This window comes from Numenius arquata, chromosome 6 (assembly GCF_964106895.1).
Source record: "Numenius arquata chromosome 6, bNumArq3.hap1.1, whole genome shotgun sequence".
Taxonomy (NCBI): Eukaryota; Metazoa; Chordata; class Aves; order Charadriiformes; family Scolopacidae; genus Numenius; species Numenius arquata.
Window position 1 is genome coordinate 29,927,776 of NC_133581.1, and position 16,533 is coordinate 29,944,308.

Sequence of the window (16,533 nt, forward strand, 5' to 3'; positions counted from 1 at the left end):
TCCCCAATTCTGGGTTACCAGAACATATAACAATTACACCTTTCAGTGCACCTTTTACCAAAAGAAGTCAATATGCAGTAATCCTATAAAAGAATGAACAAGGAAAAAGGACACGTCCACCCAATCCTAAACCTCACTTTAAGGGGAAGCATGTAAATACTGCAAGAGAATAAACCCTGGCTGTTGCAGAGTTGGTAATACCGGGAAGGGAAGGTTGCTTTTGAATTTACATGCTTTCAAGGACTTCCTTGCAGAAAAGTCTACCGTTACATTAAAAGGTTTTGTCTTCATGCAATCCTAGCCCTAATAAAAAAAAAAGAAATGCCCAAATTGAAGCAGTTTGGAACCCCAAACCTGCAGAACAGAAGTGTTGTAATACCCGTGATAAGCGTTAGAGCCCATCTTAACACCAGACAGCTACTGAATCTTATCTCGGGGGCACTAATACCCCTTCACCAGAAAGTCAATACTTGCTGATCCCCCTCCACAATAACCCGTGCAATCAGTGAGTTATTAAATTGGAGTTTGGTTGTTTTTTTTTTTTTTTGTCCTTTCGGTAAGTGCTTTACCTCACAGTTAAGACCACATGAGTTACTCGAAGCCGTTTCCCGAAGCAGGCTGCGCCCGGGGCCGGGTGAAAACGCCTTCCCGGGGCCGTCGGGGCTCGAGGAGAGGCGACTGGCCGGGGCACGATCGAGTATTTCGTTGTTTTAAAGACCGTAACGGCCGCGGGGCCCCGCGAACGGGAGACAGGGCCGCGGCCGGCGGCTGAGGAGCGACCGACCTGCTCGGCCTCTGGCACACAGGGCGAACCGCTGCCAGATAATTAGCTGCGCTAAACCAATTAGCGCCCCTCCGTCCGTGCTAATCCCCCTCGCGCCCCCTCCCCTCACGGCCGCGGCCGTTGGGACGGGAGGAGACGGAGTGAGGCGGCGCGTGCCCTGCCCCGCGCGCCCCGCTTCCCGCCAAACTACCCCCCCAACCCCCCCCCTCCACCTCAGCCCGCTCGGCCCGAGCCCCGACCGCCCGCGCCCGGCGGCGGGAGGAGGGAAAGGCCGGGGAGCGCGGCGCTCCCATTGGCCGCGCGGGGCGGAGGGCTGCGAGGTGATTGGCTGGGCCGCCCCGGCCCTGCCTGCGGCGGCTCAGCGGGTCGAATTCAAATCGGTACCGGGAGCGGCCGCGCCGGCCAGACGGGACGGGACGGGACGGGAGCGGGCGGCGGCACCAGCACCGGTCACCGGTAGGTGCTGGCTCTCAGGCGTGGCGGGCAGCGGAACGGTAGTGGCTGAAGAGCAGCACTCTAAGCCCGGCGGTGGCGCCAAATGTTTAAACCGGATCCCGGAAGGGCGCCGCCCACCCGCCCGCCGGCGGCGGCCAATCGGCGGGGCCGCGCCCTCAGCGGCCGGGGCGGGGCGGGGCCGGGGCCGTTGAGGCGGCGGGCGCGGGCCGGGCCCAGAGGCGGGAGCCGACGAGAAGGTCCCCGGCGGCGGGAACCGGCTAAGGTGGGCGCCGGTGTCCGGTGTCGTCGTCCCACCCGCCCGGCCCCCTCACGGGGATTCCCCCGCCGTTTTCCCGCCTAACGCTTCACCTCCTCCCACCCAGCAGAACCGGCGGGACCCGCGATGTGGAGCGACCGGTGAGCCGTCCCGTCCCGAGGCTGCGCGGCGGGAGAATGCAGCAGGCGGAGATGGGGACCGGCGACAAGGTAATTCCTCCGGTGGGGAGACCGACAGCAGCCAAGCCCCCTGGGGGTTACGCTCTCCCGCGGGCACCACAGGGGTCGGGTCGGTGACAGCCCCGCCGTGCCGGTTCTCCGGCCGTGAAACCGCTGGAATCTCAACGAATGCCGGGGGTGGGGGGGGGCGGGAAACCGCATTTAATTTCCATCCTTCACAAAATGACCCAAAACTTTAACTTTGTAACGCGCGGGGCTTCCTCCCGACCCCTTTCCTGTCTTTAATCTGAGGTGGTTCGCTCCTTCCTGACAGCTTGCTGCTACAGATTAACATTGCCCTGAACTGTATTTTCCCTAAAGGGATGAAAAAAGGATAATTCCCTGGGGAATTCCGCAGGCGCCGGGGCTCACACAAGGGCACAGCCAAAGAAATGGTTTTCAGGGTCCCCAGGTTCCCTTTCGAAATGATTTTCAGGGTCCCTTGGTTCCCTTCGGAAATGGTTTTCCGGTTCCCCTTGGAAATGGTTTTCAGTGCCCCTTGGTTCCCTTTGGAAATGGTTTTCAGGGTCCCCAGCTTCCATTTGGAAATGGTTTTCAGGGTCCCTTGGTTCCCTTTGGAAATGGTTTTCCGGGTCCCCTTGGAAATGGTTTTCAGTGCCCCTTGGTTCCCTTTGGAAATGGTTTTCAGGGTCCCCAGCTTCCCTTTCGAAATGATTTTCAGGGTCCCCAGCTTCCCTTTGGAAATGGTTTTCAGTGCCCCGTGGTTCCCTTTGGAAATGGTTTTCAAGGTCCCCAGCTTCCCTTGGGCTTCGAGCCACCCCCAAAAAAACGCAATTCATCTTGATCCCGCTTTGACTCTTATCAGCGACTGGGTTATAGCCCTGTTGGGCTTTAACAGCCCCGTCTTTATTTATTTGTTTTTTTCCTTGGCGTGTAGGAAAATCATTCTTCAGAGCCGCACAGGAGCATCTTGAAAACCCCTTTGAAACAAGCGGCTACCTCGCATTCGGTGTTGACGGAGCTCCAGCCCGACTGTCAGCCTCTCACCACCCCCACGAAACCTAAAGAAATCCTCCCCGTGGACCCATGGACCCCGACTTCCAACCTGAAAATGCTGATTAGTGCCGCCAGTCCGGAGATTAGGAGCAGAGAGCAGAGAAGGGAACTGTCAAACAACCCCAGCGAGGTCCTACAGGCAAAACACTGTTTGCAGGTACGTTGTAAAGCTGGCTTCTCTATTTACTTTTTTTTTTTTTTTTAAAGTTAGCTGAAGGCTGTCCATTCAGTATAAAAAAGTTATACATTAACGCACTATAATGGTTTTAAAGTTTAGATTTTGGAGGTTTTACCAAATATAAGTACGGATATTGCCCAGTTACAACGGGAAACGTTTTGCTGGTTTTATTTCGCAGCTGCTGAGGACAAAGGGAGAACACTGATCCTTTGACACTGCTCGCAATAAAGCTGTGAAATATCTATGTTGCGTGTTTATTGTAAAAATAAAATAAAACACAATGCAAATTCTCCTTTTCTTATTTCCACGTAGGAGCACTTATCGGGAGATGAATATGAAAAATCTCAACCAAGTCGCAAAGAGAAAAGTCTAGGATTACTGTGCCATAAATTCTTAGCTCGGTATCCCGATTACCCCAGCACTGCAGAGAATAATTACATTTGCCTTGACGAAGTAGCTGAAGAGCTTAGTAAGTTGACGTATATGCTATTATATATTTCTTCATGCAAACGTGCCAATAACCTACCCTTTGTCTTAGTGTATTTTTGCTCCGTGAAATTTTGAACGCTTACTGTGTACTGGCAAACTTATTCACACCCAGCTTTAAACTCCGAATTCTTAGAGCGGTTCTTTTTCTTCAGTGAACTGCACTGAGAAACTAGGAATTATGCTTAATATTAAATTACCAATACCACAAACAATCAGTTGCCGTTTTTTTGGATCTGGAGATGATGGCTAAGATTAGGGGTTGGATTTTTGCGGCAGGAACCAGCGTTTCTCAAGCTGAACCCACGACTTCCTGTCCAGTCGTGACATAAAAGCGAGAAACTACTTTCTGCTCTCTATGAGAATTTAACTTTCTCATTTTATATTGCTATTTTTATATCACACCAACGATCTACCAAGAGTCTGGGTTGCTAACATTAAGGTGAAGCTTTTTTTATCAGAGCTAGGAGATGACAGTATTCTACAGATTGTAACACTGATAATAGTTACAGATCATACTGCTGTAAAATTTTTGGTGTCATTATATCTTCAGAATGTGTTGGAGGACACAGAAGAGGGACAAATTCTTCCTGCATCAGGAAGAGTGTGGCCAGCAGGTCGAGAGAGGTCATCCCCCCCCTCTACTCTGCCCTGGTGAGGCCCCATCTGGAGCACTGGGTCCAGTTCTGGGCTCCCCAGTTCAAGAAGGACAGGCAACTGCTGGAGAGGGTACAGCAGAGGGCTACAAAGATGATGAGGGGCCTGGAGCATCTCTCTTATGAGGAGAGGCTGAGGGACTTGGGTCTTTTTAGTCTGGAGAAGAGAAGACTGAGGGGGGATCTGATCAATGCTTACAAATACTTAAAGGGAGGGTGTCAAGAGGACGGGGCCGGTCTTTTTTCAGTGGTGCCCAGGGACAGGACAAGAGGAAATGGGCACAAACTTGAATGTAAGAAGTTCCACCTAAACATGAGGAGGAACTTCTTTACTTTGAGGGTGGCAGAGCCCTGGAACAGGCTGCCCAGGGAGGTGGTGGAGTCTCCTTCTCTGGAAACATTCAAAACCCGCCTGGACGCGTTCCTGTGCAACCTGCTCTGGGTGGAGCTGCTTTGGCAGGGGGGATGGACTGGATGATCTCCAGAGGTCCCTTCCAACCCCATATTGTTCTGTGATTCAGTGAATTACAAATTAAACAAAATTGTCTATTTTATTATACTTCATACAAAGGAACATCTCCTGTAGAAAATGTCTTGTCAAACCCAAGAATTAAACAGACAAAAGGACAGTGTGATAATAGAATAACAGATAGAAACAAGTTACAAAACAGTTGATTACCATGGGTTTCCCAGGATCTTTAATGAGATGATCTAAAATTGATGCAATTTAAAAACGCTTTGGGGTTTTTTAAGGCTCTATTGAAACCCATCGAATGGCTCTGCGGGCAACAGTAAGTTTTATTTCTTAAGGAATGCTGTAAACCGAGTGTCACTATAGAAAAGCAAGTCCTTTCATATCTAAAGCAAGAATTGTTTTCTTTTCCTTGCTGGCGAGATCTATGAGGGTTATTTGCAGAAACCTTCGTAACGAGGAATTGGCCGAAGTGGCTTAGAAGGAGGGGAAAGTACAGGGAACTGATCCCTTCTCTGTGCAACCCACGGTTCAGGTAAATGTATGACGAAACGTATTTTATGTAGTAGAGATGTCACCTTCATCTCTCTTTATTATTTTTGTTTTCAGATGTTGAACGTAGGCGCATATATGATATTGTGAACGTGCTGGAGAGCCTACACATGGTGAGCCGCCTTGCCAAAAACAGATACGCTTGGCACGGGCGACACAATCTCTCCAAAACCCTGCAGGCTTTGAAAAAAGTTGGAGAAGAGAACAAATACACCCAACAAATTCAGACTATCAAGAAAAGAGAGCACGAGCACGAATTTGACTTTGATGGTGAAAAAAACGAAGAAATGGCAAGATCTTTCGGCTCAAATGAGCATTCAGAAATGTCTTTTGTGGAGCTCCCAGGAATGGAATTTCGTGCTGGTAATAATTTTCTATAATGCCAAGAATAATACGTGCTTGTAATGATAAATACCTATGAACTTGGAAAAAACCATTTATTGGACTTTTATATTTTTTCCTGAAACGCTACTGCCTGAAAAGCACCACAACTGTTTGTGGTGAGAAAAAGTGCTCTGCGCTCTTTCAGTTCTCCTTCATTCAATTCTTGCACTTGTATTTTGGTTTTACAGTGCAAGAAGAGGAGGGCGTCAGGTGAAACTATCAAACATGCCCACCATACGAACCAATTTGCAGGATTTGTTACCATTTCATGTTAGGGAAGGTGAAAGTATGAATTACTCCATTCATTTATTTTTTAATTTCGGTTTCATTCATGGAAGAAATGTTAATTAAGGATTGTTAAATACCTTGTATAACCTGCAGTTAAGCATCTCTAAGAGTACAAGTTGTCAGACAATAGGAAATGTATGCAAAGGGGAACATCACGCTCTCTTCTTTGTAGTTAGACTTGGTATCCACCTAATTACCCGATTCTTGCCATGTAGAAACATGATTCTGGAGTCCATGTCGCTCCTGCCTAGTTGCTGTGTTGTTTGTTCTTCTAATAATCGTGAGTGAACAAAATTTCTTCAGTGTTTTAAAAACAGTTGTAGCTGGCGTGTCGCTTAATACTTTAATCCTCTCTCCTGTCTGCTGCAGCATCAGTAAACAGCAGGAAAGACAAGTCTTTACGAGTGATGAGTCAGAAATTTGTGATGCTCTTTCTTGTGTCGACTCCTCAAATAGTAAGCCTTGAAGTTGCTGCTAAAATCTTGATTGGAGAAGACCAGTTAGAAGACTTAGATAAAAGCAAGTTTAAAAGTAAGTAAAACGCTGCTGTTGCTGTCTGCTTTTTGATCTTACTCTAAATAGAAATATCAAGTGTAAGCTTAGATAGTGTAAAATACCATCATGTTTTTCCTGCCAGAAATATATTTGAGCCTCCAGAAACTCACTAAACACCTTGTGTAGTTTTTAATAGGGACCCGCCCGTGTGTCCGTAGTCATTGATGCATAATGACTACGGAAAAGTCCATTAAATCCTCTCTCCTGAATGTCACAAGGCTGCTTGCTGGTAAGAATTTCCCTTTCTCTTTCCTCAAGCAGTCGGTCAAAGATTTCAGCATCATTTCATCAAAGATGCCCTAGAATCATGCAAATCTGTGTTCTGGTCTTATAACTTACTTGTTGGAAATCTAAAGAAATTCTGCAAAAATCCTGTTAATAACTTACACGTGAGAGGAAGTGAAACCCAATGCTGTAACTGCCAATTATTTCTTCATTCTTTTACCCTGCACTTCCTCCTCTTCCTCTCCATTCAAACAAAAAGGTACTTCTAGGTTTAGGCATTTATGTCTAGAACAATCAAAAATGCACCTGCTTTTGAGGGATCGAGAATTAATTGTGGGTTTCATTGAAAATCACACCCTTCCTCAAGTCCCAGACAGACTCCATTGCTTTTTTTCTTGTGGAACTGGATCTGTGCAGTAAGAAAACTGATCCTCACTGGTTTCGGTTTGTAATTTCCTTTCCACTGCATCATGGCCATGTAGAAAGGGCGCGTGGGCAGTAGAGAGGTTTCTTTGCTTTGATTCTTTCTCCCTCCATAGCGTCTGTCTCGCAATAAATGCATTTTCAGGGCATTCCATCCATGCGTCTATATGTATTTTAGGTATTACATATTTTACCGTGTTCTTGGTTAAGAAGCATGGCCCCACGTTCCACGACTTTCAAGACTTTAAACGTTCAAGCAGCAGAAGCTTTGGCTTAAGCACATTCACTTTGCAGTCCAGACGTCACTTGTCATTTGACTGCTGCCTACAACTTTTCCCTAATAGCTCACCCTGCAAACAGTTAAGAACGTGCAGGGTGATTATCTTGGTGGATTTTAACGTGTCTCTTGCCCCTCGTTCCCATGTTCGCTGTTGCATGCGTGTACCTGCCTTTTAAGCTACTTATTTTCACTGCAGAATTTAGAGTCGTAGAATCATGTTGTATAGGTTTGCTCGTTGCAGAGAACCCAATTTGTTTTGAAAGTGCTTTTTTTCTATGTTTAGCATAATATACTTGGCAGTTATTTTCTTCTCTAGATCTGTATCTATATAATTCCATTTTACATATAATCTTTATATTGTGATATGTTATTTCACGGTATAAATACCTACTCCACAAAATTGTTCTTATTTAAAAATTATAAAGGTTTTTCCTTTTAGCTGCTAAAAGGGCATTCTAAAACATTTTTAATCTGATATATGTTAACTTGTTAATCAGAATTGCTGTACTTCACATTTGTTTATTTTATTTCAGCCAAAATTAGGAGACTTTATGACATAGCAAACGTTCTCAGTAGCCTTGAGCTTATCAAGAAAGTTCACGTTACAGAGGAGAGGGGTAGAAAACCAGCATTCAAGTGGACAGGACCTGAGGTCTTGCCAAATATTCAGGGTAGGTGTATGTGTCATTTCCTTTTGTTCCGCTGATGATTTTGATTATTTCTTTGTTTTCTCTGTGAGAATTTTTTTTGACCAAAACACAGAGGAAACTAAAAAGAAAGCCTTTACTAGTCACATCGCTGTCCTTGCCGGCGCAGCACACCACTGTGTATTTCCACATGGTCGATGTACTCATACTGAAACTCTTGCATTTCCATTTTTGCTGCTGCTAGTACTGCAATAATTATAAGCCAGGCCCCAAATAACTGCTTTTAATTACTGAATCTGCATATGATACGTATTTACTCTCCGGGGTTTTTTTCTGCATTTTAGGTACAAAACTTGGAACAACTTCTGTGACCCGTCCCCCACCTATTTCAGAATTCATCCCTTCCAAAGAGCAGTGTTCAAAAAACCTTTTTCCTTTAAAAGGAAAGCAAAGTTTCACTCGGCATCCGTCTCTAATAAAGTTAGTTAAAAGTATAGAAAACGACAGAAGAAAGATCCAGTCTGCTCCGACCAGTCCAGTTAAAATAAGTGCAAGTACGTATCTTTTTCTAAGTTGTTTTTTAACTGGGATTGCATTAAATACTCGGGTTTGCCATCTTCTCACAGGGGATATGGATACGCGGGTAAACCTGCTTAAAACAAACAACTGTCAAAAATACACCAGATGGGGAAAATGCACATTGCCTATAGATCTGAGGCTTTACAGGACTCATAGCATTAGAAGCTTCTTTTTCTCCTTTTTCCAGTCACAGATCTCCAAATGTCTGTCTCTGCAGGAGGCACCAACTGGTAAATAAACATTAAAAAAAAAACAAAAAAACCCCAAAAAAACCCCACAACAAACCAACCCAGGATTATTTCTAATTTGCTGGAAATGGGATGTGACCTGGTTCTCTGTAGGCACATGTGCCTGACAAAGCCAGCTTTTGCAGCTGCAGGCTCTCTCTGCTGTAGACCATCTCTCAATCCTCCATGGGGAGTTATTTCCCACTTCAAGGCTCTCTGCACAGACCCTTCTCATCATTAGGACCATGAAAAAGTCGGTGCCTGTGGTTTGCAGGGGCTCACAGGCTCTCCTCTACCATTGTAGGACATGCAACTCGCCTTCAGTCTTGCTATGATAGTAGGACAAGGGTTTTTTTGCCCAGGCAGCTTCATTCTGCTTGCCCCATCCCCATTCTGCACGGCATGCCCCATCCCTGGAGGTGTTCAAGGCCAGGCTGGATGGGGCTTTGAGCAACCTGGTCTAGTGGAGGTGTCCCTGCCCATGGCAGGGGGGTTGGAACTCGATGATCTTTAAGGTCCCTTCCAACTCTAACCACTCTATGATTCTATGAAAACAAAGCCAAACTGATCACGTTCAGCACGTAAGCTCTAATTAGTAGAAGCTCGTTGCGGTTTGGTGGACCAACTCCAGGCACAGCTCGCGCACTTGCAGCAAAGGAAATATAGTCATTCAGATCCGCACCAAATTCAGCACAGCCTCCTCTTTCACACCAAATACACAAGGATTACTGTTTTGGGTTTAAGAAGAATAATATTAAATCCCTTTTCACATATCACGACCTTGACTTTGTGCGATGTCTTACCGGCTACAAAGCTGTTTGTGTTTCGTAGCTGATTCTCTGGATATTATATCGTTCTCCATGAACTGCTCTAACCCTGCTTTGTTGCCGAAACCGTGCTTTAGATCTTACTACCTAAGCAGTTCCCTATTCCAGAAAATTGCCAGAAAAATTACCTCTCGATGTTCATGTTCTCGTCAGGTATCCTCTTCGGAGGGGAAAAAAAAAACGGAGCTGAGGCTTTAAAAATTTGGTTGACGTAAGCTGCCATCCAATTGATCAAATCCAGTCTGATCTGCTGTTTGAGGATAACATGGAGTCTTAGTGCCTTCTCCTTAGATGTGTATGGCACATTAAATAACGCGGTCTCCTCGAGCCAAAATGTAACTAACAGGTTTTATTTTTTGTTTCCCCGCCCCCCCCCCCCCCCCAACCAGGTACTGATCAAAATTTATCAGCTTTCCCAAGTGAAATGGCTCAGGTTCCAGCAATCGCCAAACAGCAGCTGGAAGGACAATCTAAGTAAGTTTGCACAATTATAAAGGTGAGAAGCTTTATTTTGTCACTGGCTGTTAAGTTAAAAGCTAGGCTCAGTTCGAATTGGGGAACAGCCTGCAAAAAAGGGTAACCCCTGATACTGCGGGCTATTTATTTTTTCACTTATTTTCTGTTTAGCGGATTGAGAAGTGCAAATTCATGTTAAGTCTTTGTATTGCAAAAAAACACAAATGTCAGGGCATTCATTTCTGCACGAAGGTATTAAAATATTTTTGGGCTTTTTGTTTGTTTTTGTGTTTGTTCGTTGTGTTGGTTTGTTTTTTTTTTAAAGGAAAGCAAAAGAGATGAAAATGAAATTGTCGAGATCTGCTTTGGACTGTAATCTGTCCTTGCCTGAAGTGGTCCTCAAGCCCGAACCTCCTTATCCTGCAGCAGGCTCTCAGCAGCCGGCTCTCCCGCAGCCACCGGGTCTCTGTCCTCCAAGCCACGGCTCAGTCTCACCAGTCATCCTACCTCAAACTCATTCTGGTGTTTCGTATGCCATTTATCTGCATCCTTCCCAAGCCCACACTGTGACAACGTACAGCCCGAGTTTCATGTTGCAGCCTCTACCGCATGCTAATGTAACTGGAATTAAGAGTATTAGTTCAAAAGTAGTAAATAAAATAACCACTGAGGAAGGGGACAATCAGACAGCTACAGATGATCCAACAAAGTCCATGACAACTAAAGAAAGACCAACTATAAAGTCAGAAACTTCACAGCGGTGCCTTAAAAGATCACAAGCATTACAAGAGAATAATTCACCTAAAAGGTATAGAAGTGAGAAGGAAAGCCTTGATACTTCGCTGGTAAGTTCAGTTATTTTTAAAATGCCGTTTTATAGCTTAATGATGTTGCCACCTACTCGTTTTCAAAGCGATTTCGGAGCCTCCCAGTGTGTGTAGGCGTTTTAAATAACATCATGCTTGAAGGGATGACATTCACCTGTTGTGCTTGCTGATATTTGGGGAGGATCAATATAACATCTATCGTCGAAAGGCAAACCTAGGATCAGGCTGGATTTTTCTCCTTGTTCCCCTTTATTCCCCCTCCAAATATTTATTTCCGAGAGGAAGCGCCGAAGTGTACAGATGTTAGTCAAAATAAACAACTCCCAAAAGAATTATGTCAAGACTTCTCTATACGCTGATTTTGGAGTAGTTCAGGTTGCTCATCTTGGTGGCATTCATCCTTGGCTTTAGAGGTGTCAGGAGGGAAAGCGGACACATAAAAGTCACTGGATAGGGAATGTCCCAAAATCCTGATACCTTCTAAATACTTCACTGCCAATGTTGGATTGTTGTAGGCATAATAATGCAGCACGTGAAAGGAATAAGAGGTTCGGATACACTTGACGCACATGGAGAAACTGGCTCTGGATTTCTTTCCACTCCTGGGTTCCTAAACGTTTTAGCGTCTCTGTAAATTATTAGGCTGCTTTAAATTGTTCTTGTCAAAACAGTCGTGAAATGTTATCAGCGTGTTGTGACACGTGGTGGCAAACATCCACTAGCTGTGAAGGAGGAAGAGGGGATAACATGGATCTGGTTGTCTTATTGACTAGAAATTTTTATAGCCCAAACTTGGGAAATCAGGAGAAAGGAGAAAACTTGCTTTCCTAATTTTTAAAATGTATAAATATCATTGTAGACCTGTAATTGGGAATGTTAAGTCTTAAAATGTCTGCCTGTGTCTTTTTATGTTTTTTTTTTAAAGGGAGAATCCATTAAATATGAAAGACCACCTTCCAGTAGCTCACAAATGAATCACGAAATGGACAATTTCCAGGAAGAGAGACAGAACAAAACCAAAACGTTTGATCAAAACGTGGCAAGTTGCTATGACCAGTGTAAAAGAGAAGATATTCCAGAAGACGAGGGCAAAATCCAAACTAAACAAGACATACCTGTAGCATTTGCCATCCCTGCTCACGAGGTAAGCTTTGCCAGACGCCACAGCACAGCTTGCCGTTTCCCGGGAAAACACCGCTTGCAGTCTTCGCAAAGGGAACTAAACCGTAACGAACTACACAAATATAGATCATCTTTGGTTGGATTAATTTTAGTCTGCTCTTAAAACCTTATTTTGTAGGAATGTAGGACTTCTATTTCTGCATTAAGCACACAAGTAAGAGGACGTGAAGTGACTTTCAGGCTTCCATTGGGATGAAGATCACAACTGAGACTAAGTAGATGAAGTCAACGTTGGGATCCCTCAGATCCCCAGTCCTTTGTTGTTGTATATTTAGTCTCAAATACTTTGATTTACAACAGAATCACACGAAACTCTCTTGAGCAGTAAAATTTGGCGTTCTGCAGTTAAGACTTCCTACTGTGGAGACCTGAACGAAGAACAGTTCTGTTCCCTAAAACCGAACTTGTAAATGCAAAAGGATTGTCTCCCAATATTTGTCTTATGAAAACCACGACCCAAGAATGAGGTGACATGATGATTACGGGGTCCAGATGTTTCTTCTGGAAAAAAACCCAAAAGTATTCAGTATCAGGATTTCTATTTTGTCTAGTGTATCTGCATTTCCAGTTCCTCACTGAGGGTATCAGCTGGAAATGGAGCAAGCAGACTTCTGCACAGTCTTACTTTAAAAAGCATGTCCTTGAGTCAGTTGTGTCTCATTTCAGACAGAAGGTAGTACAGGCATGGGATACAGGATCCTGGGGATATGGGGGATTAAGAATAAGAACAAGGCAAGGGGAATGCAACTTTGGAGAAAACCTTTTTTTTTTTTTTTTTTTTACTGTTTGGGATAAAGGTGTATTGTCTTTTTCTTTTTCAGACTTTTTTTCCATCTGGCTATCTTATTCCTCTTGCTCACTGCACCCATGGCAACAAGGCAGGCTTTTCTGATGAAGAGAAAGCTGGGATATGTTCGTTACAGCACACTACCTACAGCTCACCCATTGCTGGTTGGTATTAAATCACAGAATGGTTTGGGTTGGAAGGGACCTTAAAGGTCATCGAGTTCCAAGCCCCCTGCCATGGGCAGGGACACCTCCACTAGACCAGGTTGCTCAAAGCTCCATCCAGCCTGGTCTTGAACACCTGCAGGGATGGGGCATCCACAGCTTCTCTGGGCAACCTGTTCCAGTGTCTCACCACCTTCAGAGTGAAAAATTTCTTCCTGGTACCCAGTCTAAATCTGCCCTCTTCCAGTTTGAGGCCATCACCCCTTGTCCTATCACTACATGCCCATGTAAAAAGTCCCTCTGCAGCTTTCTTGTGGGCCCCCTTCAGATACTGGAAGGGGCTCTAAGATCTTCTCTTTTCCAGAAGAGAACAACCCCAGCTCTCTCAGCCTGTCCTCAGACAGTTGTCTGGCTTAAACGATTGTGGGCCGCATTCATCCTACTGAGGCAGTGGCTTGACTCTCAATTTTTTATGATGTCCCTCAACACTTGATTTTTCTGTTTCAGGTGTCATTCCAATGACAGCATCCGAACTGAAAGCAGTGAACATTCCTGCTTTTCATATAACGCCCTTGAATATAATGCTGTCGCCAACTTCCATAGCTGCTGCGCCTCTACTGAGCAACTCCAGTCTCAATTCAAGCAACAGCAGTTCTGCCCCGAATCCAAGTTCTTCAATTCTGAACTTTACACTGCAACACGTAGGACTAATACCTGCTGGTGTGCAAGTTCCTGCAAATCCTGTTCTTCAGCACGTGCCAATCTCTTCACAACCAGAAAACAGCAGCCATGGCTCAGAAACCATGAGCTTGCAAGAGAAGGTACGTAAAAATATATCGCAACTTCTTGACCGTGGTGGGCTGACTGGGAAGTACAGTGCAGTTGTTCCTCTACAGCAGGTAACATTTTTAAATAAACTTTTTTTTTTTTTATCTTTATCATAGAATCGTAGAATGGTTAGAGTTGGAAGGGACCTTAAAGATCATCAAGTTCTAAGCCCTCTGCCATGGGCAGGGACACCTCCCACCAGACCAGGTTGCTCAAAGCCCCATCCAGCCTGGCCCTAAGCACTTCCAGGGATGGGGCATCCACAGCTTCCCTGGGCAACCTGTTCCAGTGCCTCACCACCCTCACAGTAAAGAATTTCCTCCTAATATCTAATCTAAATCTCCCCTCTTCCAATTTAAAACCATTGCCCCTTGTCCTGTCACTACATTTCCTGACAAAGAGTCCCTCTCCGGCTCTCCTGTAGGCTCCCTTCAGATATTGGAAGGCTGCTGTGAGGTGTCCCCAGAGCCTTCTCCTCTCCAGGCTGAACAACCCCAGCTCTCTCAGCCTATCTTTATAGGGGAGGTGCTCATATAAATATATATATATATATATATAAATCAGCTCATATAAATATACATATAAATCATATATACAAATATATGTTATAAATCAGCGCTGCCCAAAAAGAGCTGGCAGTGAAGGCCAGCTTAAGCGCAATATAATTGAGAGGTTAGAAAGGAAGAACAAGTATCTTACTTGTTGTGGAAGTGGAGCCAGCTGGAAGATGACAATATGTGAAGAGACAACTGCTGTAGAGGGAAAATTTTGCGTGGATTATTAACAAATCATCCAGTTGTTACTTTATCTTTCCCTCTCGTTACTTTCCTAATCTACTTTCACGTTTTTGCATTTTATGTTAGCTTTTTTAAATAGGATGGGACTGTAGAGGGTTTTAAAAGAATATTGTCTTTCCACAGGAAGTTTGTTTGTACGTGTTGTCTAATTGTTTGTATTAAAAGAAAAGGTGATAGGAGGGGGTTAGAGAAACCAGATTTTTATTTAATTGGTTTTATATATAAAATATATATTTTTTTTTTAATATATATATTTATAGATATATCAAGGAGTACAGGTGTATTATTCTCAGTAAAGAGTTGCTAAGGTTTTTAAATTTCAGGAGAAAAAGTAGTAGTTTGCTAACATCCTGCAGAAAACTAAAACTAGAATTTGTTTTTTTTTCTTTTCCTTCCCCTTAAATGAAAGTAATTTTCTCTCTTCTCTTTAGCCTTGTGTTCCAAAGGAACCCCAGGTGCCCCAGACAGCTACAGAGAACTTTTTCCGCACCCCAGGAGGGCCAAACACGGTCCCTTCGCTATCTGCAAATTCAGATGGTACCAAGAGAATCTCTCCAGGAACTCTCTATATTCCTCAACGAAAACTTGAAGTGTCAGAAGACTGATTTTTGGGATATCAAAATGCTGAATGTGTTAGTGGGCGTAATTACTGGGAACACACCGCACGCATCTCGGATTGTACGGTGGACGATGTACGTTTTAGACCTCAATACTGGAACGGCCTTAATTAATGCTTTAGAATCAAAACTGGCTCGTAATGAGAAAGTCAATGTCAAATAATTTTTCCAAAAGGCTTACCTGAAGTATTACAGCAACAAAGTTATGTATCTAGTGGGGTTTTTTTGTGTTGCTTTTCTGCTATGCAAAGTAAGATGAAATTGTCTTTGTATAAAAAGGTACAGTCTATCAGTCAGTACAAATTTTGCACAAAGGAAAGTACTGTGAGTGTGTATATATTTTATGTCTTAACAAAAAGCCCAGAGTTAAAATGTCTTGCTCCTGTGTTTGATAATGCTCTTTTGTAAAGTTAGTAAAAAAAAAAACAAAAAAACAAAAAAAAACAAAACCAAACCAAAAAATGAATTCTTGATCGTTTTATATAAGTTAAGAATTATTTATACTGTATTTTTAAATCAATTTGTTCAGATTAAACTTACATCAAACTCAAATTTTGACTTTTTTCTTTTTTTTTTTTTTTGTCTGATCAAATTAAATTACCCGAGTTAAGTAACCCAATGTACATAAGTAACCCAATGTACATAAGTAACCCAATGTACATTCGCTGGCATCTCTGCGGTCTTTTTTTGTCAGGCAGGGGTGTCTCTGTCTTCTGAAGAAAGGGACAATGGTATTTCATCAGAAAGGGATTTAAGTAACTCAGTCTGACTTCTGCACTCTTATCGCTAGAGATAACATCTCTTAATAATAAATTAGAGGAAAATAGAGTTAGGAGGTTTGGAATTCAGAGTATCTTTATCTCCCTGGAGCATTCTGGAAAGCGCAGTCCAGATGTCACAGAACTGAGAAGTTATCAGGTTTGGGTCTCAAACTAACCTATCTTGGTAAGATTTGAAGATGCACGCTCATTACCTCCCCTCTCTCCTATTAAACTCGGCGTTGGAGCCCAGCACACGCTACGCTGTACACACTCTATAGGTTCTCTTGACACCGGAGAGGCTTCAAGCCTAAAAGAAAGTTCTCATCACATTTGAGCTAAGGTTTTGTAACCATCTGAGATGCTTTGTGGTAGAAATGGCCGGTGCGGTTACTGAAGCACCGGCCCTTCCCTGCTGCAAACAGCCTCAGGTCTGGCTTCCAGCAGGAGGGACCCCCCCGCCGTGTCCTGGACGTCCCCCTCACCGTCCAGAGGCCACCCGGTCCTTTCCTCTTTTTAGCTCAGGTCACCGTCAACTCCTAAACGCTGTTCTTCCTCTACCGCAATTTCCTATCAATCAGAAGGGTTAAAAGTTAAACCGACTGAA

General features: G+C 44.1%; 1 protein-coding gene across 1 annotated transcript; it reads left to right on the top strand.

The window, feature by feature from the left end:
• Nucleotides 1-1,429: 1,429 nt before the first annotated feature.
• Nucleotides 1,430-15,582, top strand: E2F8 (E2F transcription factor 8). The gene is made up of 13 exons (XM_074148962.1): nucleotides 1,430-1,705; nucleotides 2,613-2,888; nucleotides 3,222-3,378; nucleotides 5,133-5,438; nucleotides 6,117-6,278; nucleotides 7,764-7,901; nucleotides 8,222-8,431; nucleotides 9,900-9,984; nucleotides 10,292-10,811; nucleotides 11,719-11,937; nucleotides 12,797-12,926; nucleotides 13,434-13,747; nucleotides 14,983-15,582. The coding sequence occupies exons 1-13, from the start codon at nucleotides 1,673-1,675 to the stop codon at nucleotides 15,154-15,156; spliced, it is 2,724 nt and encodes a 907-aa protein (XP_074005063.1). The 5' UTR covers nucleotides 1,430-1,672; the 3' UTR covers nucleotides 15,157-15,582.
• The last annotated feature ends 951 nt before the right edge of the window (nucleotides 15,583-16,533 follow it).

Bases quoted from the DNA above. Each gene is read 5' to 3' on its own strand.
- E2F8 (XM_074148962.1), top strand. From the start codon at position 1,673: ATGCAGCAGGCGGAGATGGGGACCGGCGACAAG. The intron at 2,889-3,221 runs GTACGTTGTAAA...ATTTCCACGTAG, and splicing joins AGGCAAAACACTGTTTGCAG to GAGCACTTATCGGGAGATGA. The intron at 11,938-12,796 runs GTAAGCTTTGCC...TTTCTTTTTCAG, and splicing joins TTGCCATCCCTGCTCACGAG to ACTTTTTTTCCATCTGGCTA.